Raw genomic sequence first — 27,379 nt, forward strand, 5'->3', positions numbered from 1 at the left:
GGAGAAGCAACCGGGTAGTGGGGCTAAGGAGGAGGCTGTGGTGGGGAGGGGGAGGGATAGCAGTGTGCATGTAGGGCTCAAAAATGGGTCTAAGCACTATGGGACTTAACATCTGAGGTCAACAGTCCCCTAAACTTAGAAACTATTTAAACCTAACTAACCTAAGGACATCACACACATCCATGCTGCGATCGTAGCAGCAGTGCGGTTCCGGACTGAAGCGCCTAGAACCGCTTGGCCACAACAGCTGGCCTGTTTGTAGGGGTGTTGAAGTTCTGCTTGTGGGAGTGTACAGGGACAAGGTGGAGAGAGGGTAGGGCAGCTAGGTGCAGTTCGGATGTTAGATGAAGTTTGTGTGGGGAGGGGGGTTGGGGGAGTAATGGGAAAGGATAGAAGTAAATAGACTGTAGGTGCATTGGTGGAATAGAGGGCTGTGTAGTGCTGGAATAAGAACAGAGAAGCAATAGCCCCTTTTCTGTTCCCTCTCCAGCACTACCCAGTCCTCTATTCCACTATTCCACAAATGCACCCAGTCTTTCTACTTCTCTCCTTTTCCATTACCACCACCCTCCCCCCCCCCCCCCACCTCATAATTGCACCAAGCTACCCTACCCTCTCTCCACCTCGTTCCTGTATGTTCCCAAAAGCAGCACTTTGCCATCCCCTACCCCATACCCAACTATCCCTGTCCCTGCCCCTGCCCACCCCAGTCTCCTCCTTACCCTCACCACCCAGTTGCCTCTCCCATCGTGCTTGCAGTCTGTATTCAGCTGACAGAGACTATGTTCATGTGTGTTGTTATTTTACATGGTTATTACTGAATGATATTTTACTTTTTATTACAATTGAGAATATTTAGTAATTAGTTAGTTTAGTCCATAAAATGAAGTGAAGTGTACAAAGTATGTTTTGAAAATGGGTACATACTTTTGTATAAATCTCGCATCTAAAACAATTAAAAAATCACCTAAGAGCATTAGAACATACAGGAAAATTTTCATTATTCTGTAAAAAATTTAGGTCTGAGAAAGTTAAAAAAAGTTATGGATCCTGGATTTGTCCAGTCTGAAATTGCTGTCTCTGTTAATTAAATTCTTTGTCAAAAGAATTCCCACAGTTTCTTTCACCATCGAGTCCCACAGGGATGCAACAACACTAGAGTGTTTTCATTTTCAAACTGACAGAGATGTTGATTGGCAGCAAAATTCAATCTGTGGCTCTGTGGTCAACCCATGCACGAATACTGATGTATCATTATCAGCTTCCTGTAACAATATCTTTGCGAGTTTATAAAAGAAAATTCTGAAAACTATTATTTTTACAGGGCAAAACTGCTATCTCTGTTAATTAAACTCTTTGCCAAAAGAATTTCAACTACCTGTTTCGCCACAAGTCCCGAAAAGATGAAGTCAACGCTAAAATTTCAACATTTTCATATTGCATAGAGTGACCGTGCCAATGCAGTGCTCTGCCACACCCGAATTATTGGAGTGTATTACCTCAGTGTATCTACAGTATTAAATGCATTTTTTGGACTGTATGCGTCTGCCCAATGTGTGAAAGGCCACACTGTAGGGGATCTTCTAAATCCCAGCCTGCTGTCTTTGGTGGAGGGCTCAAAAATCACTTTAACTTGTGTTTAGTGAGGATCTGGTCTATTTTTAACAGTTGTTTCCCATATATAGCGGGAAGGCCGTGCATTTAAATCTCTGTCTTCTTTGTTACGCCTACCTTAGGTTTTATTTGTAGCACCTTATGTATCTGTTGTGGACTGTGGACTATTCTCATCAACAGTGCTATGTGCTCTGTGAACCAAACTTGTGAAGGCACTCAGTGCATGAGAAGTGTGGTGGCGCATATTTGCATGTAAATATAAAACTGTGTAAGTTAGCTTCCAATTAATTGCAAGTCCCAAGATGATATCCATCATCTTTGCAATGAACCATAATATCTAAAATGGAAGGCATTCCTCCTTATCAATTTCCATTGAAAACTATATTTTTTGCATGGATGGAATTTAGGTGGTTTAAAATTGTTTTGTAATTTATATTCACCATGGAGCCACACCACAAATGCTATATCAACATATCTTCAAAATACTACGGGTTTCAAACAAGAAGATTCCAGCATCTTTTCATCAGAGTGCTAGGTAAACAGATTTGTTGCCGAGGGTGGACAAGGGACCAGTCACGGAAACATTGTCACTCTGTTCAAAACGTTCATTATCAAATAAAAAGTATGTCGAGATCAGGATATCTTTGAATAACCTGAAACTCTATATTAAAAAAATAAAATAAAGAATAAAAAATGGCAATAATATGGACAGATTCCGAAAGTTGGACCTTGGTGACTAAGGAAACCACATCAAAGTTAACTAATAAATCAGAACTGTTCAATCTCAGTGATTTAAGTTTGCCAATGAACTCTATAGAATTCCACAGGAGATGAACATATTTTGCCAGTACAAGTCTTAATACTGAAGCTAAGTGTTCAGCACAATCGTGATTTAGAGCGCCAATGTTATTCCCTATTGGTCACAGAAGAACATCTTTCTTATGGATTTTTGGATGTCCCTAAGGCCTTTAAGGAACTGCACCACTTGGTTTCCACTTCTGGTGGAAAGGAGAAAAGTTCAGAAATTCAGCAGTCATAACAGTTTCTTGCTGTGAAGTTACCCCAAGTTTGTGAAACTTTGCAATCAGTCTAACTGAGAGCATCTGACAAACCCAAACAGATTTGGCCCCTATTGTACCATCTATCCATTTCCTTGAGTTGTAGGATGTCACAGAGATCTTGTCGAATTTTTGATGGGTAAACCAGCTTGTTTCCTTAACGATAGCAGAACTGGCCTCTCTTAAATCTTACACATGGAAGTTGATTTCATAAAATGTACTAACCTGTCAAATTTTGCAATTATGCTATGGCCACAGTACCTCAATAAACAGCTTAAAGACCTGAATAATCTTGCTCACAAATGTTGTAATTTATCTAAAACCATTGGGTCCCTGAAGAGATACTTTATGTGCATTTTCGTGTTCTCAAGAAGCCATAACTCATCCATTAAATTTCGAGAGCACAGCTGCATGAACTCTATTTCTTCTTCTTCTTCTTCTTGTAATATTGCGGCTGTCTACCTTTCAGCCATCTTGAGAGTGAGCTGTCAAGCTGAAGCTACTGCACTTGCTACAGAGCTAATTATATCATTCAAATCACAGATACAATTGCTAGGATGTTGAACACAAGAAAACTGTATGCATAAATTGAATCTGCAGATATATGGTTGATCCATGCTGGGATATTGATCTATCATTGGTTGGTTGGTTTGTGGGATTGAAGGGACCAGACTGCTAGGGCCACTGGTCCCTTTTTCCAAAAACTTCAAAGACCCACAAAGAATAAAAACGAACAATGGACATTACAAGAGAAGACACAGGACAAGAAAGACTCAGACAGAGAGCAAACAAAAGGAATTAAAATCACACGGAGTGTGACAGTGGTTGGCCGATCAGAGAGACAAAAAGGAAAAGCCAACCACCAAGAAACACACTAAAATAACCCAGTCTAAAATCGTAGGCTCGAGGCCAGACTAAAAAAAAAAAACTTAGATCAAGTGAGAAAAGCCCCCTGCCCGAATAAAACACAAAACTAAGCCTACCATGGCAGTGTCATCCGTTAAAAAGGCAGGGAGCCTATCGGGCAACACAAACGTCTGCCTGAACGCAGTTAAAAGGGAAAAGGCCAACAGTATGCAGACCACCGTCAAAGCGGATCCGCAGCGACATAGAGGTGGGTCCTCACGGCGCAATAAGTGGCTGTGCGTCATACGGGTGTGCCCAATGCGCAGTCGGCAGAGAACAACAGACTCCTTGAGAGAGACCCGCAAGGAGGAGTGCCATAAGCCAGGTTCCCATAATCCAGACAGGACTGAATTAACGCCTCGTAGAGCCGTAAGAGGGTACACCGATCGGCTACTCAGCTGGTGTGGCTCAAGCAATGCAGAGCATTAAGATGCCGCCGACACATCAGTTTAAGCTGCCAAATATGAGGGAGCCAAGTCAACCGGGCATCAAAAACCACACCCAAAAATCGATGTGTCTCCACCAAAGCAAGAGGTTTGCCGTCAATATAAAGCCATGGCTCAGGGTGAACAGTGCGTCGCCAGCAGAAATGCATAACGCAGGTCTTGGTAGCCAAAAACTGGAAGCCATGCGCTACAGCCCAAGACTGTGCCTTGCGAATAGCGCCCTGCAGCTGCCGTTCAGCAGCCGCAATGCCAGTGGAGATATAGTATAGGCAGAAGTCGTCAGCATTCAAGGAAGCTGAGACAGACATTCCCACCGCCGCAGCGAGCCCATTTATTGCAATTAAAAAGAGGCAGACACTTAAGATAGATCCTTGTGGGGCCCCATTCTCCTGAACTCAGGAGGAACTATGGGAGGCCGCAACTTGCATGCGGAAGGAACAAAGCGACAAAAAAATTATGAAAGAAAATCGAGAGTGGACCCCGAAGACCCCAACCATGAAGCGTAGAGAGGATGTGATGTTGTCATGTCGTATCCTATGCCTTCATCATGTCCAAGAAGATGGCGGGCAAAGGCCGTACGGATGGCAGACTCCAGGCACACAAGATTATTGGCGGCAGAGCGGCCCTTACAGAACCCACCCTGAGACGGAACCAGAAGGCCCCAAGGCTGAAGTAGCCAACTGAACCGCTGGCTCACCATGCATTCGAGCAACTTGCAAAGAACATTGGTGCGGCTAATGGGGCAGTAGCTATCCACCTCCAGTGGATTCTTGACAGGTTTCAAAACGAGGATTACAGTGCTTTCCCGCCATTGCGACGGGAACTCACCCCCAACCCAGATACGGTTGTAAAGGTCTAGGAGGCATCGCTGGCAGCCCACTGACAGGTGTTTGGGCATCTGACAGTGGATGCGATCTGGCCCGGGAGCTGTATCAGGGCAAGCGACTAGGGCACTTTCTCACCGAACAGAACATTGCAGGATTCAGGCTGGTGAGTGTGAAATGAAAGGCTCCGTCGTTCCAACCGCTCTTTCATGGAGTGGAAGGCCAGTGGGTAATTTGCAGAAGCGGAACTCTGAGCAAAATGCTCTGCTAAGCAGTTTGAAATTTTGTCGGAGTCAGTACAAACTGCTCCATTCAGTGAAAGCGCAGGGACGCTGATGGGGATCCGATAGCCATAGAGCCGCCTAATCTTTGCCCAAACCTGCGATGGAGAGATATGGAGGCCAATAGTGGAGACATACTTTTCCCAGCACTCCTGCTTGTGTTGGCGAATGATGCGGCGGGCCCACGCACGGAGCCGTTTAAAGGCGATGAGGTGTTCCAATGAGGGATGCTGCTTGTGATGCTGGAGTGCCCGCCTGCGATCTTTAATCATCTCAGCGATCTCAGGCGACCACCAAGGCACAGTCCTCCACCGAGGGGACCTAGAAGAACAGCGAATGGCAGATTCTGCGGCAGTAAAGATGCCGGTGGTGACCGAGTGAATCACCGCATCAATGGCATCATTGGAAAGAGGCTCAATAGTGACAATGGAGGAGAAATAGTCCCAGTCAGCCTTATTCATAGCCCATTTACAGGTGCACCCAGAAGAGTGATGCTGCAGCAGTGACAGAAAGACTGGAAAGTGGTCACTACCGCACAAGTCGTCGTGCACACTCTATCGGACAGACGGTAAGAGGCTAGGGCTGCAGATCGAAAGGTCGATGGCTGAGTACGTGCCATGCGCCACACTGAAATGTGTGAAAGCACCATCATTTAAAATGGTAAAATGGTAAGGTTGAGCTGTGCCAATACATGCTTAACGGTGGCGCCTCGGCCTGTTGCGTTGAAATCGCCCAGTAACAGAAAATGGGGCGGCAATTGGGCTATCAGCGCAGCCAGGACATGCTGTGGGACATCACCATCCAGTGGAAGATACAGACTGCAGACATTAACAGGCTGAGGCATCCACACCTGAACAGCGACAGCCTCTAAAGGTGTTTGTAGATATAGACTCGCTGTGAAGGGAGTGAAGGACGTAGATGCAGACGTCACCAGATACCCTTTTATAAGCTGCCCGGTTCCTATAATAACCCCAATAGCCACAGAGGGCGGGGGGTGGGGGGGTTCGCATTGCCGGAAACCAAGTTTCTTGAAGAGCAATGCAGAGGAAAGGGTGAAGGCTGAGAAGTTGTCGGAGCTCAGCAAGGTGGTGGAAGAAACCGCCGCAGTTCCACTGGTGGATGACATTGTCCATGGCTGAGAAAGACATGAAGGGACTGAGGTGGCAGATTACACTGCTGGGTCACCAATTGAGTACCCACGCGAGTGACATTCATTGTATCCGAGGGTCTGGCGAGATCTAGGTCCTCAGCGGATGTCAGAATCTCTACCTCATCCTCAGATGCTGAGCTTGTAAGAATCAGTGGGATGGGTGCCACCGCAATGTCTGGATTCTAGGGAGCCTTCTTTTTCTGCTTTTTGTGGTGTGCCTTCGGTGGTTCTGGCTGGGAGGGCTTCACTGGATCAGTCTCAGGGACGGACGAGGACTGTGAAGCCTTACGACCAGCGACCTGTGGTTGCTTCAGCCACTGGCGGGTGTCTGATTTTCCACTGGTCAGAACCTGCGAAGGGATGGCTCCAAGGGACCCCTTCCTGGCGAGAGGAGCATAAGTCTTCTTCGGCTGCGAAGTGGGAACTGATGTCCCCCATGGTTGTGGGGGTGTTGCTCCAGAAATAGATGGAGCAGGAGCGACGGGAGTGAAGTACCCCCACCATCAAGGGGGCAGGTGGATTCTGACGGATCAGAGAGCCAAATGTACGCGACAAAGCGGGAGATGGTAGAACCATTGTCGCAGCGGCGGCATAGATGGATGTCATTGGCACAGGATGGAGTCTCTCATATTTCCACTTAGCCTCAGTGTAGGTCAGGCGGTCCAGGGTCTTATATTCCATTATCTTCCATTCTTTCTGGAAAATCCTACAGTCCGGAGAGCAAGGGGAATGGTGTTCTCTGCAGTTAACACAGATGGGAGGTGGGGCACATGGAGTATTGGGATGTGAAGGCCGTCCACAATCTCGACACGCGACACCGGAGGTACAGCGGGATGACATATGCCCAAAGTTCCAGCATTTAAAACACCGCATCGGAGGAGGGATGTATGGCTTCACATCACAGTGGTAAACCATCAGCTTGACCTTTTCGGGTAAGGCGTCATCCTCGAAGGCCAAGATGAAGGCACCGGAGGCTACCTGATTATCCCTCAGACCCCGATGGACGCGCCAGATGAAGTGAACACCTCGTTGTTCTAGGTTGCCATGCAGTTCATCATCTGACTGCAAAAGAAGATCCCTGTGGTATATAATACCCTGGACCATGTTTAAACTCTTATGGGGCGTGATGGTAACTGAAACATCCCCCAACTTGTCGCAAGTGAGCAACCTGCGTGACTGGGCGGAGGATGCTGTTTTGATTAGAACTGACCCAGAGCGCATTTGGACAAGCCCTCTACCTCCCCGAACTTGTCCTCTAAATGCTCCACAAAAAACTGAGGCTTCGTCGACATAAATGATTCACCATAAACTCGTGTACAGACGAGGTACCGGGGTGAATAAACTTCACTGCCTTCTTTAGCCATACGTTCCTCCCATGGAGTGGCCAGGGAGGTAAGTGATCTTGGATCGTATTTCTTGCCATTGAGGTTAGACCTCGATCGCTTAGAGACTGCTGGTGGAGGCCCACCAGTGAGAGATGATGTACCACGCTTCATTGCGGGTCATCCGCCCTGATGCCACCCGCTCTGACCAGCGACTCTTCCCACGGGCGCCACCCAGCCACACCAAAGACCACCTGGCAGGATGGCCTTTGCCAGGGGTCCCGATGCCCCAGAGAGATAGACATCTAGTCCTCGGCATATGTGGGGAGGTAGCAGCTCAGGTATCAGCAGTGCGATCCCTGTGTAGTCAGGGGGCTACCACCACGAGGGTACATGATGACCCAACCACAACAGATTGGCTACCGTGCTGGATTTCGGGTGTCAAATATCCATTTGTATCATGAGGGCGAAGATGGAAGCGCACAGTGGAGGGATTGTATGCCACCTGGAGCACACTGCAGCCAAAGTGGCCGGAAGCTCGGTACAAGTCCAACTCCATGACGATATCGAGTGTGCCAGATCTGAAGGCAAGATGGATTTATGATACACCACCTAAGGCATCCTTCCCCAAATGGTACGCACTAACAGAGAATTTTGAAAAGTATAGGTCAAACCCCTTAGGGGACCATCACATTAAAGCTGAAATGTTGGAGACTCCTTTAAGTCACCTCTTATGACAGGCAGGAATACCGTGGGCCTATTCTTACCCCCGGACCCACAGGGGGGTCGATCTATCATTATTTAGCTGCACTGTAATGATGCCTTTGTCAATTTATTAAAGAAAGTGTGAGATTCCATGATTTGTACAGGTTGAGAGAGATACTTTTATTAATTAAATTCTTTGCCAAATGAATTTCAACTGCCTTTTCCACCAGGACGGAGTGAGTACTGTAGCTTCAGCCTGTCAGCTATTTCTCTCTCTCTCTCTCTCTCTCTCTCTCTCTCTCTCTCTCTCTCTCTCTCTCTCTGTGTGTGTGTGTGTGTGTGTGTGTGTGTGTGTGTGTGTGTGTGGCTGGAGCTTATGCGCACTCATCAGAAAGGTTATCATTACACTCCTTAAAATAAATGAATTGGCATAAAATTTCATGCACTCGAACTGACCATACAAACACTTGATCTCACATGTGCTAAAACAATAGAGAAAAAGTAAAAAGAGCTATATATGAGATTACAACACGAGTAAAATGACAAAGGAGCTAAAAGATAGGCACAGAGAAATGTAACTGGCTGACCACCAACAAAAAACATGGGTGGGATAACCACCCTGTTACCACATTAAAACCTGCTCCCTAAAATCTTGGGAAAAATATTTGACAATTCACAAAACTCAAACTCTAACAACATTCGTTTGAATGTTACTTAAAATAGGGAGCAGATCCGTAATCAAACCCAACATGACCCGCTGGTCGGAAAATAAAACACAGTCTAATAAAATGTGGCACACAGTAACGGTACACCACAAGCACTGCACATTGGAGGGTCCTCTCGCTGGAGCAAGAAGCCATGCATCGTAGGGCTGTGGTGAAAATGAGCAAGGAGGACCTCATCCCATTGATGTGGATGGAAGCAAGTATGCCACGGCCGCACTGTGACCTTTACTAGAGCGAACTTATTGTCTGTCACTTCCAGCCACCCAGCATCCCATTGATGCATGACTGTGTATCTTAAGAGCGAGGTGATAGCATGCAGGGGGATTACATACTGAGCTAGCTGAGAATCGTTACACGTCTCCTTAGCTGCCACATTCACCCTTTTGATCCCCACAATGCCCATATGCCCTGGCACTCAGCAAAAGGACACCGTCTTCCCCAGCCACTGTAGCTGGAGGAGGGTGCCTGGATATCCTGACCTACTTTATCAGATACAAGCATTGCATAGACTGCAGGGCACTGAGGGAGTCAGAACGGATGAGAAATTTAGTACGCATGGCACAACTAATTTGCTCCAGTGCTCTCAAGATAGCAGATAGTTCGGCATCACATACAGTGAACTCTGGGGGCAACCGAATGTTGAGGGCACAGTCTGGGAAAACAGAGCAAGCAACAAAGTCCACCTGTTTAGACCCATCTGTTAAGAAAGATAAATAGTTGTGGTGCTCATTTATAATGCCAGGAAATATCACATTAAAATCAGAAGCAAGAGTGCAACCTCTCCTGTACTGCACTAAATCTAAAATTACTGTAGACCTCTGAAGTAACCTGGATGGCAGTCGGTTAAAATCCAAGATTTTAACCTATATGTGCCTCACCTCAAGGGACACCAGCACACATTTTGCACAGATCCCAAATGATCTCGTTGCCTGTGGATGATTTGTATGAAGGTGTTCTACAACTGGACAATGCACAGTATGGTATGCTAGGGAAGTGGGAGTGCTAGGAGCTGGCGTGCCTGGTGTACCCTGAGAAGCTGTCGCTGAATGTTATTGGTTCACCAGCCTCAGCACAAACATTAAGTAAGGGGCTGGTCTTGTACGCAGCCGTGGACAGCCTGATGCCCTCATGGTGTACAGCGTCAATGATTTTCAGGCACGAATGAATCGCTGACCTGTACGCTGTGTGTCCTTAGTCCAGCTGCGATTGAACAAAAGCCCTTTAAAACTGGAGCAGATGCACCCTGTCAACTCCCCAAGACCTGTAACTTAAGACACCTCAAGATGTTCAGTGCCTTCTGGGCCCATGCCTTCAGGTTCTCCTGGTGTGGTAACCACAAAAGCTTGAAGTTGTATGCCTCACTGATATCAAAAAATATACCTACACAATGCTGTTTACATACAAAAGCCTGCTGAACAGTCACCTCTAGCAAGTTCAGGATGTCAACAGTGAATCAAAATCTCCTGAATCTACACAGTGAGCGACTTGGGAACTGCCCCGTCTCCAACATCCAAACCAGATGATGGTTAACCATTCACTCCAACGTCTTTCTTATACAGCTCATTAAGGTGATGCTCCGGTAACTACTGGGACATGTGCAAACCTTTCCTGGATTGAGAAGAGGTATCAGAATTGCCTCCCTCCACAAGTTGGGAAAGTTGCCTGTCTGTCATATAAGGTTAGAACATTCAAGGAGGACTTCCTTTGATGCTGCTGACAAATATCGAAGCATGCTGCAATGGATTTGGTTGTGACTGAGTACAGTATCATGATATGCAGACAGACCCCAATTCAGCTACCACATGGAGAATGGACAATTGTAGGACTCCAAGTTGTTAAACCTGAAGTCCAGCTCACCTGTTTCCATGGTTGAATGGTAACAACAGAACGCTGGATCCTGGCTGGCAGTGGCAGCAGTCAGTGCAAAATGTTCTGCCATTGTTTGTGCAATGTCTCCAAGTGTTGTCTGGAGATACCATCGAGTCAACAATGCTGCTTTACGTAATCAACTGCCTTTACCTGAAATCCTCCTGATGGCTTCCCATACTGCAGTAGAAAAGGTGGAATAGTTCACAGAGTCCAGGAACATTTGCCATGACCTTTTCTTGCTCTCCTTGATGATGCATCAGGCCTTTGCCCTCACTAATCAGAAGGCTGTGAGGTTTTCCGCCATTGGACGGCTCTTAAACCATCGCAGAGCTGCACGTCTGACCGGCATGTCTGTACAGAACTCATCAGTCCACCAAGGCACAGGGAGCCTCCTAGGATGATGAGGAGAGAACTTTCGGATGGAGAGCTCCACAACATGGAGGATGACTAGCGCAGTGTGGTCCACCCACTCCTGGACGCTGTCATGGCATTCAAACACAGCCCGCTGGCCGATCATCATCCAGTTGGCTCTGCCGACCATCCATCATGGCTGTGTCCATTCAGGGAGAGCTCCGTCCAGTAGGTATGTGAAGTGGGAACTGGTCACTAAAATGAAAGTTGTCAGTGACTTCCCACTGAACAGAGCCAACAGGGGATGGAGAGCAGAGAGAGAGGTCAATAGCTAAGAATGATCGAGCAGCAGCACAGAAATGAGCTGGAGTGCCTTTGTTAAGGATGCACAGCTCCTAAGACATCATAAGACATTCCGATATCCAACCCTGAAGGCAAGCAGAGGTCGAAGCCTACAATGTATGTGTTTGGACTCTGCTGCTCACTCCAACTGCCATCTAGTGGCAGCTTCAAACTGGACAGGTCAGACTGTCCAGTATAGTCTGCTCCCTGTTGGAAGAATTTGCAACCTACGTGCAGAAGTGGATCGCCCAGGTCCTTTGTGCGTGCAGGTAGGATTAGCCGTTGTAACGGCCGGGCAGGTAGCTGCGAGACCCCGTGGCGGACGGGCGTGTATGTCTTCCAGCTAAGCCAGGAGCCGCAGTTGGCGCGCTGCCTGTGCAAGTTGTAACGTTTAATGTAATAAACAATTATACCAGACAACTTGTTCCATCTAGTTATTGTGAGTGGAAACAAGGGGAGGACAGTAAGTTCTCTCGCACTATACATTCACACTCCAACGTGCCACCACGGGAAGAAGAGCCCGTGCGCACATTTTTTGGTCCTCCGGGCCGGAATAGTGACCACGCGGAATTTACGTTCGTGCGGATTTGTTTTCGGGTATTTGTGAACTTCTAAAAAACCACGTATGAGCTGCGCACGTTATCGGTTTCATTGTTGACTGCTATCGAGTCCCAAGGCCTGTTCGGGACTTCGACAATAACAGCCTTAACAACGGCGATCGGGGACATATTTGTGAACATGTAATGCGTCTCTAATTCAAACGCGAGAGGCACAGAAACGTGTCGGTGCCAGCATCATCAGTGACGTCACTTCCTGCTCCCGCCGAAACTTCACACTGCCGGAGACTGTAGCGCCTACCACGCCAGCTGCCAGTGCCCGTGACACCGCTGCTGTTCCAGTCCGTACTGCCTCGTACTGCCGCTGCAGCCTGGTAAGTGCAACTGTTGGCTTCCTGCTATCATCTTCCTGGTCCTAAAATGGAGCCCTCAGAGAAAACAAAATTAGTCAAGCAGGGAGGTGTAGCAAAGGCCGCTCTCGCGCGCTTAGCGAGCTTTCTGCAGTCTGCAGACAGTACCAGCATCGAAATGTTGGAATCAAAATTAAATTGATTGATTCGGATTCGGACTGATTTTGAGTCGTCTCAAACACGGCTGGAAATTGAAGATGAATCAGCAGATCACAGTAAGGACAGGGCAGAATTCGAGGATTCGTGGGGACTTTGTTGAATCCACTCTCAAGGGTTCAATGAAGAGGTACACCCAGCTTCCGCAGCCTTTGGGCTCGAATCCATCAGGCAGTGTCAGTTCTTTGAAACTACCCGCTATTAACTTGCCAAATTTGCGTGGTCATCATGAATAACAATTCAATCGATGACGTTCAAAAACTTCACTACCTTAATTCGTCTTTGCGAAGTGAAGCTAAAGACCTTTTGAAACATATACCTGTCACAGCAGGAAATCTAGCGATAGCCTGGGGACTTACTACGCAGAGGTATAAAAACCCAAAAGTAATTGCAGCCAGACATGCTAAGGCTTTGTTGGCCTTGCCTACAGTCGGCCACGGCGCAGCGAGCGATTATAGGCAACTAATTAATCACGTATGCAGCCATTTGAAGGCCTTAGAAGCTCTCAAACCTGATGTTCCACTTCATGAAGTTATTCTTTAGGAAGAGATTCTGTCCAGTATGCGACCCACAGAACGTCATGAGTGGGAGGTAAAGATGTCTGGGTCAACATTCACCACATTAAATCAACTAATAGATTTTTTGGAAACAAAATGTCAGGCCCTTGAGTTGATCAGGTTCAGGGATAACACCTCAAGGGATTTGGAAGTAAATGCCAATAATTTAAATCAAACAAGACATGTGAGGAGGGCTCATCTCGCTAATGCTGATGCTGAGGAATCATCTCATGCCCCTCACTTTGGTGGACTCTGGGAGGCAGGAATAAAATGCATGAAATCGCATCTCAAACGTGTCATCGGCAATGCAGTGCTGGTATTTGAAGAACTGACTACTGTATTAATTCAGATAGAAGCATGTTTGAAATCAAGGCCGTTATGTCTTCTCTCTGATGACCTAGATTCTCCTGCTGCTCTCATTCCTGGTCATTTCCTAATCGGACAGCCCCTTTGTGCTCATCCAGAACCCTCTGTCCTTGAGGTTCCCGCCAACAGGTTGCACTGATGGCAACTTGTGCAGCAGTTGCACCAGTCCTTTTGGAAGCGGTGGTCCACAGAATACATAAATGACCTGCAGCAACGCAAAAATGGACATCGGAAGGAGCATGGCAACCCCAGATCGGCGATCATGTGCTGGTCAAGGAGGATAATTTGCCTCCCTTGGTGTGGAGGCTGGGTGTCATTGACCAGCTGTTTCCCGGTTCTGATAAGTGTATGCGTGTGGTAATGGTAAAAACTGCTAATGGGCAGATTAAGAGGCCTATGAGGTGCATTCTAGTTCTAAGGCCTCCGATTTTTTTTCTAATTAACTACTCACCCGAAATCCATGAAACTGGCGTTACTTCTCAACGTAATCGCCCTGCAGACATACACATTTTTCACAACGCTGACACCATGATTCCATGACAGCGGCGAAGGCTTCTTTAGGAGTCTGTTTTGACCACTGGAAAATCACTGAGGCAATAGCAGCACGGCTGGTGAATGTGCGGCCATGGAGAGTGTCTTTCATTGTTGGAAAAAGCCAAAACTCACTAGGAGCCAGGTCAGGTGAGTAGGGAGCATGAGGAATCACTTCAAAGTTGTTATCACGAAGAAACTGCTGCATAACGTTAGCTCGATGTGCGGGTGCGTTGTCTTGGTGTAACAGCACACGCGCAGCCCTTCCCGGACGTTTTTGTTGCAGTGCAGGAAGGAATTTGCTCTTCAAAACATTTTTGTAGGATGCACCTGTTACCGTAGTGCCCTTTGGAACGCAATGAATAAGGATTACGCCCTTGCTGTCCCAGAAAATGGACACCATCATTTTTTCAGCACTGGCGGTTACCCGAAATTTTTTTGGTGGCGGTGAATCTGTGTGCTTCCATTGAGCTGACTGGCGCTTTGTTTCTGGATTGAAAAATGGCATCCACATCTCATCCATTGTCACAACCGACGAAAAGAAAGTCCCATTCATGCTCTCGTTGCGCGTCAACATTGCTTGGCAACATGCCACACAGGCAGCCATGCGGTCATCCGTCAGCATTCGTGGCACCCACCTGGATGACACTTTTCGCATTTTCAGGTCGTCATGCAGGATTGTGTGCACAGAACCCACAGAAATGCCAACTCTGGAGGCGATCTGTTCAACAGTCATTCGGCGACCCCCCAAAACAATTCTCTCTACTTTCTCGATCATGTCGTCAGACCGGCTTGTGCGAGCCCGAGGTTGTTTCGGTTTGTTGTCACATGATGTTCTGCCTTCATTAAACTGTCGCAGCCATGAACGCACTTTCGACACATCCCTAACTCCATCACCACATGTCTCCTTCAACTGTCGATGAATTTCAATTGGTTTCACACCACGCAAATTCAGAAAACGAATGATTGCACGCTGTTCAAGTAAGGAAAACGTCACCATTTTAAGTATTTAAAACAGTTCTCATTCTCGCCGCTGGCGGTAAAATTCCATCTGCCGTACGGTGCTGCCATCTCTGGGACGTATTGACAATGAACGCGGCCCCATTTTAAAACAATGCGCATGTTTCTATCTCTTTCCAGTCCGGAGAAAAAAAATCGGAGGCCTTAGAACTTGAATGCATCTCGTATAGCAAAATTGTGTCCCCTACCTAAGCAGTGAATCACTTAAGTGATCCCTCAGATCTGTGTAGTGGTATATGATACAGAGCCACTGCCAAACTGCCATTTACTGGAATAACCTCATAATTCATAAAATCAGCTTGGGAAGCTGTGGATGTTTCTTGTGGACTAACTGCTGTTAGTATTGATTTCATGTTTTTATGCAGTATAATATTAATACTTTATTGTTTTGTGTCCTGCATGTTAGTACCCATCGTGTTTCACATGTAGCATGACAGTGGTGTTTTGGTGATGCGGGCATCCCAAATGTTCATGTATTCATGTTTTATGTGCATTGATATTGTGTCTAGTCATATTTTTATTGTTTACTTGTTTTGGTTTTGTTGTTTGTTAATATTCTGGTTATTTGTAAAATGAGAAACTCATTTTAGAGTGGGAGTATGTTTGGACTCTGCTGCTCACTCCAACTGCAATCTAGTGGCAGCTTCAAACTGGACAGGTCAGACTGTCCAGTATAGTCTGCTCCCTGTTGGAAGAATTTGCAACCTACGTGCAGAAGTGGATTGCCCATGTCCTTTGTGCGTGCAGGTAGGATTAGCCGTTGTAATGGCCGGGCAGGTAGCTGCGAGACCCCGTAGCGGACAGGCGTGTATGTCTTCCAGCTAAGCCAGGAGCCGCAGTTGGCGCGCTGCCTGTGCAAGTTGTAATGTTTAATGAAATAAACAATTGTACCAGACAACTTGTTCCGTCTAGTTATTGTGAGTGGAAACAAGGGGAGGACAGTAAGTTCTCTCGCACTATACATTCACACTCCAATGTGCCACCACGGGAAGAAGAGCCCGCGCGCACAGTATGATATGCACTGAAGCCTCGCAGGTGGGGGAAATGGTTGAGTGAGTTGTTCTATGAGACCTGCTACAGCCTCAGAGTCAGTCACATCACGTGGGGGTAAATGTAGCAAGCAAACAGTGGCCCTCTCACATACGTGAACCTCAGCTGCAACCACTTGCAGGTTAGTAGCTAGTGGAGAGCAGAGAAGTGGTGCGCATTATTAACAAACAAAGCAACCGCTCCCTTGACTATTTCGCCAGTCAACTTATCCTCACGATAGAGTGTACAGCCTCTTATGACAAGGGCATTTCCTGCAAACACAAGCACAGAGGGTCTTCCTGTATTTGCCATTTCAGTTCCGCCGCATGTGTTCTGAAACCATTAATGTATGGAAGCCATTTTTAAGGGTGACGTTTTAGTCTGTCTTTACCCTTCTCATTTTGCTGTGCTAGCAAGACGGCAATGGAGGGGGGGGGGGGGGGTCACTTGAGAAACTCACTGGTTTCCTCAGGTAGATGTCAACAACCATAAAAGGAATGGTATGATCATCATCAGATCCATCTGACATCAAAAAGGTCACATGCACCAATGGCTTCACAGCAGACTGCTTTGGCCATTTGGCCTTCATCCCCAGCTTTTGGATTTTGGAGACAGTGGCACGGAACATTGGCCCTGGTTTGAATCCACATCACAGATTAACAAAAGGAGGGTGGTCTGTTGGCCAGACCAGATGTTTTTTCTACATCCACCTACGTAAATACTGAACTAGCTCCCACGTACCGCCTCAGATACACAATATGCAAACATTTGAACAACAGTGTCACATTTGACTGTGCAGTTACACTAGGTGCATACAGTAGGAGCTAGCAGTAGGTGTAAAATACCTTTGGGAGTGGCGATCCCGTTGTAATAATAGCCATATAACAGTATGGTCCTCCGTGAAACCGGCGAATAACCACACCATTCCCGATCCAGTGTTAGCTGGATAGAGGAAACTGGAAGGAAAGGAAGGGAGCTGAATAAGCTTTGAGCTTCTACTCTAATAGCAGGTACATTAAGTTCTTTGGGCAGATAAATATGTGACATAGTCTTCTACTGTAAAATATGACAATTAATAAATGAAGAACAAGATGTCATGCACACAGTAAAACAAAATAGTTCCAAGTAGTATTTCTCAATAGCGTGCCATCAATCAGGGTAACTTCTCAAAGACTTAACTGTAGAAAATGAATTTCAGATCTCACAAGAAATAGTAAGGTTGCGCCATCTCTATACATTAAAACATTCACAAAAGATTAACTTAAATCTGAAACTTGTATAGTGATTTATGTCTTACATGGTCATCTCCCTGCTAAAGGTGCTACTAAAGAGCATCATAATCAGTGAAACAGAACTTCGTTCTATTGATACCTCTATACCATTCTTCTAGTCTTATACGTTGGACATGCATACCATACATTAGTATGACAAAAAATAATTAAATTGATGATTTTATATTTTGCAGTAAGACAGCTAAATCACAACAAAGAAATTGTGTTTCTTATGTGCAATAAATACTGTAATTTAATACCTCACATGCAACAACTGAGTCAGCTCCACACGACGCTGCCATCATTGCTAACAGCCCAGTTCCTGTACCAATATCTAGGACATTTGCCTTCTTTCCCTGACGGTGCATTTTCTGAACAGCCAACTTTATTCCTTCATAGTATTTCTGGTTCTGTATGAAAAAAAAGTTATAAACAAAGTGAATTGGTTAAGTTAATAGTAATTAACCCTAGCACCACTGGGGTGGGGGGGGTGGCAAAAATTGCCTGCAGTATTTCTTTTATTTGTGTAACATATTGATTCGTTGGAGTGAAGAAGCAAGAATTAGGTAGTTATAGAAAAATATCTCGAGTATGTGCTGTCATGGTTTTTTTTTAACTTTTTTTAATTATTTAGATGTGTCTATTATATTTAAGTGCGGGTAGTTTTTGCAACTACACTAGCAGTTCTAATACAATGTCTCGTCAGTATCAGAGGTTTCTCACAAATGAAGAGGTGTTGGCTATAATAAATGAAACAAGTGAAGGTGATGAAAGTAAACCAGAAGAAGATGATACAGTTGTGACACAGCAACAGAAAATGAGTGAAGTTCACAGAGTTCATCCTCTGATGAACAGGACACAGCTGCTTCCAGCATCATTGTTATAGCCAAAACTGGTAGGGAATATATTACTACGCCTCCTAGGCAAGTACACAGGTCAGTACAAAATATAGTGAATTTTCGTGAAGTTTGACTCATGAAGGCTTGACCTCTAGTGTGTCAGAATCTTTCAAAAAGTTTATAGTTCCCCAAATAATGAAGATTATCATGGTCTATACAAACCAAGAAGCTCACAATAAGAACTTAAAACTTACAAACATAGAAGAAATGTATGCCTTCATTGGCATTCTGATACTCATGGACACCTCTGCCTCTTGAGAACTTATGGGGGAAAGTACTGGGAAAGAATATCTGCACAGCTACAATGAGTCGTATTCGATGTGGAGAACTTCTGTCCCTGATTAGATTTGATGATAAAGAAACAAGAACCAAGAGATGAAAGAAGGATAAGTTTTGCCCCCTTCGTGAAGTTTTCGACAAAGCTGACTGAATGTATGTGAAATACTACATATCAAGTACAGATCTAACAATCTATGAAATGCTCTCCCTATTTTGAGGAAGATGTCCCTTTAATGTCTTTATGAAAGACAAGCATGGGAAGTATGGCATATTGATTATGATGTTATCAGGTGCACACACCCGGTACGTTCTAAAAATGGAGGTATACGCAGGGAAGGATAAACAGCCTGCCGAGGAACCGGCGTGCAAAGGCAGTTGTTAGACGCTTTGTGAATCTGATGGCAGGAAGTGGAAGAAACATAACAACAGATCGTTATTATACATAGACCTAGCCGAGGAGCTTTACAATGAAGACAAGTTAACTTTGGTGGGAACATTGAAGAGTAACAGAAAACACATACCAGAACAGCTAAAGAAGACACAAGGTTGAAAGCTATTTTCCTATTAGTTCTTATTCACATATCCGAAAGTAGGCAATGCACCAGTTACCCTGGTTTCATACATCTCCAAACTGAAACCTACCAAGATTCTCCTACTTCTTTCCATACAACACAATGATAACAAGGGGGATGAGTCGACAGAGCGGGGGGGGGGGGGGGGGGGGGGGGGGGGGGGGGGGGGGGGGGGGGGGGGGGACACATCCCAAGTATGTGTGTTCCACTCATTCTGCAAAAACAATCATATGCAAAGGTTGTAAAATTGAAAGTGAAAGTGAGTAGGAAGGAAAAACCCAATTGTAATTTCTGACTTTGATTTTCTGTGTTCTTATTTGAAGTGGTTTGCTGTTGTAAGTTCTTTCATGATTTCTTAATATAAGTCTGATGTATATGAAAGTGTTAGTTTCATGATAAAATATAATAATATTTCTCATATTCATTACTTTATTTATTGTTTTTGTATATGTTATAATGTTCCTGATAACTATGGAAAGTGTTTTTCAACCTAGTAAAGAAATCCCTAGTTCATTAAAAAAAAAAAAAAAAAAAAAAAAAAAAAGGTTAAAAGAATGTGAGGACAATTTCTGCCCCCCCCCCCCCCCCCCACAGACATCCATGTGACAGATCTGAGCTTAGTGGTGCTAGGGTTAAGTAGCTAAATGCTTCTATCTCACCTCATACAAATGATTTTTTGAAGCAATGCCAATATTTGATTTGATCTGACAAGTCATCGACCTATACACTGATGAGCCAAAATATTATAACCACCTGATTCATAGCTTGTTTTTCCATGTTTGGAATGAAATACATCATTGATTCTGCATATCAGGGATCCAACAGTTTGTTGGTAGGTTTTTGGAAGTATGTGGCATTAGATGTCTATGGACAGGTCATGTAATTCACATAAATAATTGGCCACTGACTTGCGTACATGGTGCTGGCGCCTGATAGTGACCCAGATGGGTTGTATAGGATTCACATCAGGCGAATTTGGTGACATTAATATGAGTTCACTATAATGCTGCTCAAACCACTGTAGCTTGGTCCTGGCTCCGAGACACAGACAATTATGCTGCTGAAAGATGTTATCACTGTTGGGGAAGACATCAAGCATGAAGGGATGCAGGTGGTTCACGGCTGCCAGCGTGTCTTCGATTACAACCCCAGATCCACGCAAGTGCAGCAAAATGTCTTCCATAACATATACTGCTCCCACCAGCCTGCATCCATGGTGCGCTGCACATTTTGAGCCAATGTTCACCTTGATGGCAACATTTGTGTAGATAACAGTTGATCTAGTGTAGCAAAAATGAGATTCACCTGAAGAGCCAACAAATCTCCATTGATTGATGGTCGAATCCCCCGTGCCAACTACAGTCATAACTGATGATGTCGTTGGGTCAACATGTGAACAAGTATGGTGGTCTGCTGCAGAGTTCCATGTTCAACAATATATGATGAATGGTGAGCTATGAAACACTTTTGCATGCCCCAGCACTGTGATCTTTTGGCACATATGCCACAGATCACCATCTATCCTACTTTAAAGATAAGACAAGCCTTTGAACTCCATTTTCTGTGAAGAGACGTGGTCGTCCAGCCATTTAGCGCCTAGCAGTAGTTTCACTGTTCTACTACCTCTTTCCACAGATACTCATGACAGCAGCATACTCATTCAGAGGTTCTGTGTAATAATAATAATAATAATAATAATAATAATAATCTCTTTGTAAAAGACACTTATCTCAATGGATTTCCCCATTTGCAGCCCTTATCTTCAGTAGGGTGATCCCACATCTGTCTCTTCTCTGATTACATACTTCTGTTACTGTGTCACGTGGCCACAAAGCCGTCAGGCAGAATCCAACATAACGGTGAGCAAAGGTCATAATGTTTTGGCTGATCAGTGTATACAAATGTGAAATCTACAAGCTGAAGATTTCAAATCACAAAAACAAAAACAACAACAATAATAATAATAATAATAATAATAATGAAACGTATTACTGACTGTTGTATGGCCAATGGGTATGTATAAAAGATGCATTCAAATCAAATTTATTGAACAAAAGTGCTAAATTTGGAGGCAGTGAAGTGGGAAGAGCAGTAAAACAACAACACTGTGGATTTTCAGCCACAGTGACTTAAGTTTATATGCAAGACTACATGGAAAACAGTAAAGGTGCTGTGTAAAAAACATCTGATACCTACATACGTATTTTACAAAATTATTTCAATGACTGACATATTAACGTTAACATCTATTCTATGGGATGGGAGCTACAAGAAAAATTGCTACATTAATAACAAATTTGTGCAGTAGTGTAAAACATTTTAACAAATATTTTGTAACTGTTAATGAAAAAATAGGGCTGTAAAGTTCAGTTGTTGCTGCCATGGGATAATTCAGGTCAGCCACTACAAATATATTCAGTAATATGAATATGGCCTTCACTACACAAGAAGTAATGTTCACCATAAAATATATAAAATGAAAAACTCTAGTAGTTACTGTATCATATCAACAAAGTAAATTAAAGGGTGTTTACACAAGTTTAGTAACATATTTATTATTTGCAGAACAATTATTTATCCCTGGAACACTTCCCAATTTACTGAAATATGCTAAAGTTAAGGCTCTGTATAAGAAATGGGATGAAACAGTACCATCAAATTTCCATCCAATTTTAATTTTTACACACTGCTCAAAAATTTTAGAGAAGGTAATACACAAGTGCATTTTTAACCAGCAAACTACTGACATACACTGTCCAGTCAGACTAATGAGATCACCACCTATGTTTGACTTCAGTGTGCAATAGCCACTCGCAGAGAGCAGTTGGCAGCACTAGCAATGGAAGGTATATAACATGCATCAGGATACATGGAAAACATTGCAGTCGTTGTAATGCAGAAATGGACCAATTTAAATGACATCCAAAAGGTCATGATCATAGCCTTTTGGGTCAATGGTAGATGCATTTCCAAAATGGCTTAGTTCGTAAACTGTTTGTATGCTGCTACTGTTAAAGTATACTGTGCATGACAAAATGGCACAATCAAAACCAGCACTAAGGCAACTGTGGTGCACTACGGGTCATAGATGAAAGGAGTGAATGACAGCTGTGGTAATGTATATGGACAAATAGACATGCAACTGTTGGGCAACTGACCACCTATGTGAACCAAGCAGCTATCAACAGTATCTCCTCAACGATCTTTCAGTGAATGTTGCCGAGTATGGGCTTCCGCAGCAGGTGCCTGGTTCATGCACCCACAATGAGTGCTGTTCACTGGCAACAAAGGCTGGAATTTGCACACTTGTACTGCAACTCACTGTCCACTGAGTGGCGACAGGTGGCCTCTTCAGATGAATTACATCGTATGTGCCATTGGACAGATGGTCGTCGGCATGTATATGGCCCTGCAGCAATTGTCAGAAGGCTCCAGGGCGGAGGAGGAAGCATTATTGTCTAGGGAATGTTTTCGTGGCATTTCCTTTGTGACCTCATCATTATGGAAGGCTTAATTGATCAATACAATGATGCATCTAACCTTAGGGACCATTTCCACCTTATATGCAATTTGTTTTTAGCTCAGCACAATGCATCTACTGACAGAACAGTGCCACTTTATCAACTTATCACGCAGTTCACAGTGTAGGTGCGTGGTTCAAAGAGCACCAGGTTGAGATTACCATCCTCCTCTGGCCACTAAACTCACTGGATTTAAACCTAATCGAGATTCTGTGGGACCATCTCGATTGGGCCTCAACCGAGAAACCTCGTGCAGCTGGCCACAGCATTGGAGTCGGCTACCTCCACATCCCCTTCTACAACTTAACTGACTCTCTTCTTGCATGTCCACTCTACAAAAGGTGTTTATTCAGGCTTTTGACAAGTGGTCATATTAACGTGAGTGGACAGTGTATATTGTCAAAATCACGGTTCGGTTTCTAATATTAAAGTCCCCCAGTAACAAAGTACTTTATGTGTAAGGCAATAAATTACAGGCTCCTGGTACCTTCTATTATCTATCAAAGATGTTTCATTGTGCAAATCACGTTACTTTTATAAAAAAAAAAAAAATTAGAATATTATGGTGTAGTAGGAAATGCTGAACATGGTTCACAATATATCCCTTTTACAAGAAACAAAGGATGTCCATAGGATAGAACCCTGTATTAAGCTATCCTTTCTTGTGTGTATTACTAATGTTTCATCAGTAACATTGCCAGATGCCAAGTTTCTTTAGATTTCAAGTGTAACAAACATTGCAATAAATAACAAAAAAAATTACAGTTATTAAAAGCCCAGTTAATGGAATGTTCATGGATGTTACTGAATGGTTCCTTGCCAATTCTCTCTCACTAAACTTTGAAAAAATATACTCACTAAACTTTGAAAAAGTATACTACACACAGTTTAGAACTTGTAAAAAGTTTCCTTTTAGTATTTGAATAAATATGACAGATACATACAACAGACTAACAGTGTCAATTCCTGGCGTTACAACTTCATAATAAACTCAATTGGAAGGGGCATCCCGCAGGACTTCTGAAGTGTGTGAACAAATATTTATTTGCAATGCAGTGATCAAAATTATATGGGCATTTTTATGTAATGCAGAACTGACCACTATGTGTTACAAAACGCAGACCTGACAGTAGAAAAAGAGGCAGAAAGTATCGTGTTGTCAGCAGAGAGGCAATAACAGCAGAACAGGTTGGTCAGGAGGGCTCAGCAACTTCAAAAGTGAGCTACTCATTAGATGCCACCTGAGTAAATTCATCATGGACATTTCTGTCCTTCCAAACCTGCCCGGGTCAACTGTTGGTGAAGTGGTTGTGAAGTGAAAAAGCAAAGCAACAATCAGAGCTAAACTAAGACCAGGCAGAGCTCAAGAACTGATGAACAGGGACTGTCAAGCATTGCAAAGGATGGTTGCTTAAAATTGCATAAAATCAGTGGGCAGACTCACTCATGAATTCCAAAGTCTACCAGCAGTCCAGCTATTACAATGATTGTGTGTAGGGAGTCAGAAAGAATGACGTGCAGTGGTCAAGCAGCTCTTCATGTGCCACACATTTCTGTAGTCAGTGCTATGTGACGCTTGAGGTTGTGTAAAGAGCGACACCACTGGACAGCAGTTTACTGGAAACAAGCTGTTTGTAGTGATGAATGTAGTAACTGTTTGAATGCCTCTGAGTGTACAGTAATTACTGTAATCTTATTCTCACAATCCCTATGTAAGTGATATGTAGGGAATTGTATTATATTTTTAGAGTCATCATTTAAAGTCAATTCTTGAAACTTTATTAATACTTTCTCAGGATTGTTTATATCTATCTTCAAGAGTCTTCCAGTTCAGTTCCTTCGGTATCTCTGTGACACTGTCCCATGGATTAAACAAACCTGTGACCATTCGTGCCACCCTTCTCTGTATAAGTTGCCCTACTTGGTGTGGGTCCCACACACTGAGCAACATTCTAGGACAGGTCCCACATCTCCTTAGTAGACTGACTGCACTTAACTGGTATTCTACCGATAAATAGTCTACCATCTACTTTTCCTGTGATTGAGCCTATGTGACCATTCCATTTCATACCCCTACAGAGTGTTATGCCCGGGTTTTTGTATGAATTAGCCAATTCCAGGAGTGACTCTTGATATTACAGTCATAGGATATTATGACAAACTGCCTATTGGCTTCTGTCTCGGGTTCTTCGGCCGACGCTCATCTAATGATTTTCCTGACGTTTCGCCAGCACGAGTGGCTGGCATTGTCAAAGCTTCACCCTCCATTGCCGGTGGTGAACTGGAGGCGAGCTCGCGGCCGCAGACTATATGTACCTGGCGCGCCAACGTCCGAGGGCTTCTTGCTCTTTAAAATGCGTGCAATATGAGTTCATCCATCACTCTGAGTCCAAAAATGTGTCTTCTGAATTCCTTTCACAGGAGTAGTTCGTTTGGATCATTCTTCTTTTTTTCTGCTCACATAAGATTTCACAACTCTCGTAAAAGCCTCAGCATTCTGAATCGCAGCAGTATTTGGTCTGGAAAGATTATGTTTTGCAGCATGGTGTTTTAGCAGGCTCCCTACACCACCATAAGGCCTCTTCCCATAACCAGTAGCACTGTATACCCAGTCAGTTGGCACAAGCGACTTACTCAATTCAAACAGGTGGTAATGATTTTTAAATCGACTAGGAGCGCCATCAGAAATAATGATGATCTTCTCTGCTCCTGTCTGCAGTTGAAGAATTTTGTGCACTGCTAGCAAACCATGTGGTAAGTCATGTCCTGTGTCATCACTTATAACTGCAACACTTGTGGTCTTGTTTTGAAAATATGTCACTCCTGTAAAAACTGAGACCTGGTCATTACTCCAATGATACCCTTGTACTTCTTGTGGGAGGATTACAGACCAGTTCTCAGCAAAATCACAGTGAAGCACTAAACATAGTTCTTCTGCCTGTACACACCCTTTCACTTCTGCAATGTGTTGTTACAATTTCTTCATATGCTGGTGTGTTACTGCTTTCACTGACCATTTACCAAGTTCATCGATGAAACTGTCAAAGGCAACAGTTTTCTTAATTAGTTTATTTTCCTCCCATGTCACATACATAATTTTTGCAGACTTATCTGCTACATCTTCCAGGCCAAGTGTCAGTAAAAACAGTCCTCCCTCTCCAGGGCAGGCTCCACATTCTTGAAATAAAGAAGTCTCTCGCTTTACGTCACAGACATCTAATGACTTCACATGCCCAACCAAGGTGTCATATGTCACACGCTTGAGTAAGGTCTTCAAAGTTACCACACAAAGTTCAAAATTCGTGCAGTACACACATAAACAGACATCTCTAGGTAGGTGTGGAACTACCTACTTAGGTCGTACTGCATAAAATTTTGATCTTCCAATATGTGAAGTTGTGTAGTTGCTCTTATAAACTGCAAAAGTTTCTTTTATTCTTTTGAGCCATGCACCTCTTCACTTTCACAACTTTTTGACCTCCAACCATTACAGTTATAATGCCTTTTTGTTGGCACTCTGGTGAGAACACTCCTATTTATCTTCCAGATAAAATGACTGCACTATCTGAACTTGAGCTGCTTCTGCAGGATGACCAAAATAGGGATCTGGCCTTCCAAAGACTCCTTTTACAGACCTCACATTTCTTGATTTGTCTACCATGTACTTTGATACTGATGGAATGTGGTTCAAAATTGTGTTCTTTGAAAATGTCTCTGGAATAATAGTTAAAACTTGCACCTTTTCGCTGTAGGATGCATAATATTCAACAGCTGAACTGATATTTGTGAAAAATTCCAGGCAAGAGCTGCAAGAGTGCTTCAGTTCATTTTCTTCTGAAGATGGAATTTCTAGTTTGAAGAATGTGGTCAGTTTTGCTGTAGTGTATTCATCCATATCTTTAGTAATTTCTCTGCACTTTCTTGGTGCGTAGAGCTTACGACTCGACTTCACTGACCACAGTTTCTTAACAGGACTATCATCTACCTCTAGTTGACTGATTCAGGCTATTTAATTCTTCCTTTACTGATGCAAAATCTACATCATCTGCACCATGGGGGGCTTCACCTTGTTCAGACACTATCATTATTGTTACTGTGCCAGAACATTTGGAACACAAAAGGTCATCACTGGAAACATCTTCACTTTGAAACAGAGTCTTCTTATTTTTTTAAAATTTCCAAAATTTGCATCTTCAAAATGGTGTTCACAGTGTCGTCTTCAGAGACCTGTATCTCAGGGCAGGACTTTTTTGGAGAAAACAAAAAAAATGTGTGTTTCTCACTTAATCCTGAATTTTAACATATGCTAAATTCAATAACATCTGAGATTACGAAGGTAACCCCCCCCCTTCCTGAAGTCATATGGATTATGCCTGGAGGCATAGCCAGATAGACGTGAAATAGTATGTGTGGAATTGAATACAGTGAGCACAGAGAGTGAATTTGTGTCAAACAAGAATACCATTGCTGAGGTTACCAGAAGCATTAGCACCAGATACGACATGTGGGAGGACCAAGGTGGTTTCATATCATGCATGAGCCCCAGAAATTTCATAGGTTCAGCGAATGGAAAAACAACAGACCCAATATGTAAAGATGGTGGAAGAAATCCATAGTG

General features: G+C 44.0%; 1 protein-coding gene across 3 annotated transcripts in view; it reads right to left on the reverse strand.

Annotated features, from left to right (window-relative positions):
* The window catches only part of LOC124605670 (protein arginine N-methyltransferase 7-like), a 134,311-nt gene that overhangs the window by 89,632 nt on the left and 17,300 nt on the right, over nt 1–27,379 (reverse strand). For 2 of the 3 annotated variants that reach the window (XM_047137515.1, XM_047137514.1), the window contains exon 2: nt 17,751–17,900. The exons of the other annotated variant lie outside the window; for it this stretch is intronic. In XM_047137515.1, the coding sequence (XP_046993471.1) occupies nt 17,751–17,900 (150 nt within the window). The remainder of the gene's footprint in view (nt 1–17,750; nt 17,901–27,379) is intronic. 3 annotated transcript variants of the gene reach the window in all.

This window comes from Schistocerca americana, chromosome 3, assembly GCF_021461395.2.
Source record: "Schistocerca americana isolate TAMUIC-IGC-003095 chromosome 3, iqSchAmer2.1, whole genome shotgun sequence".
Lineage (NCBI taxonomy): Eukaryota > Metazoa > Arthropoda > Insecta > Orthoptera > Acrididae > Schistocerca > Schistocerca americana.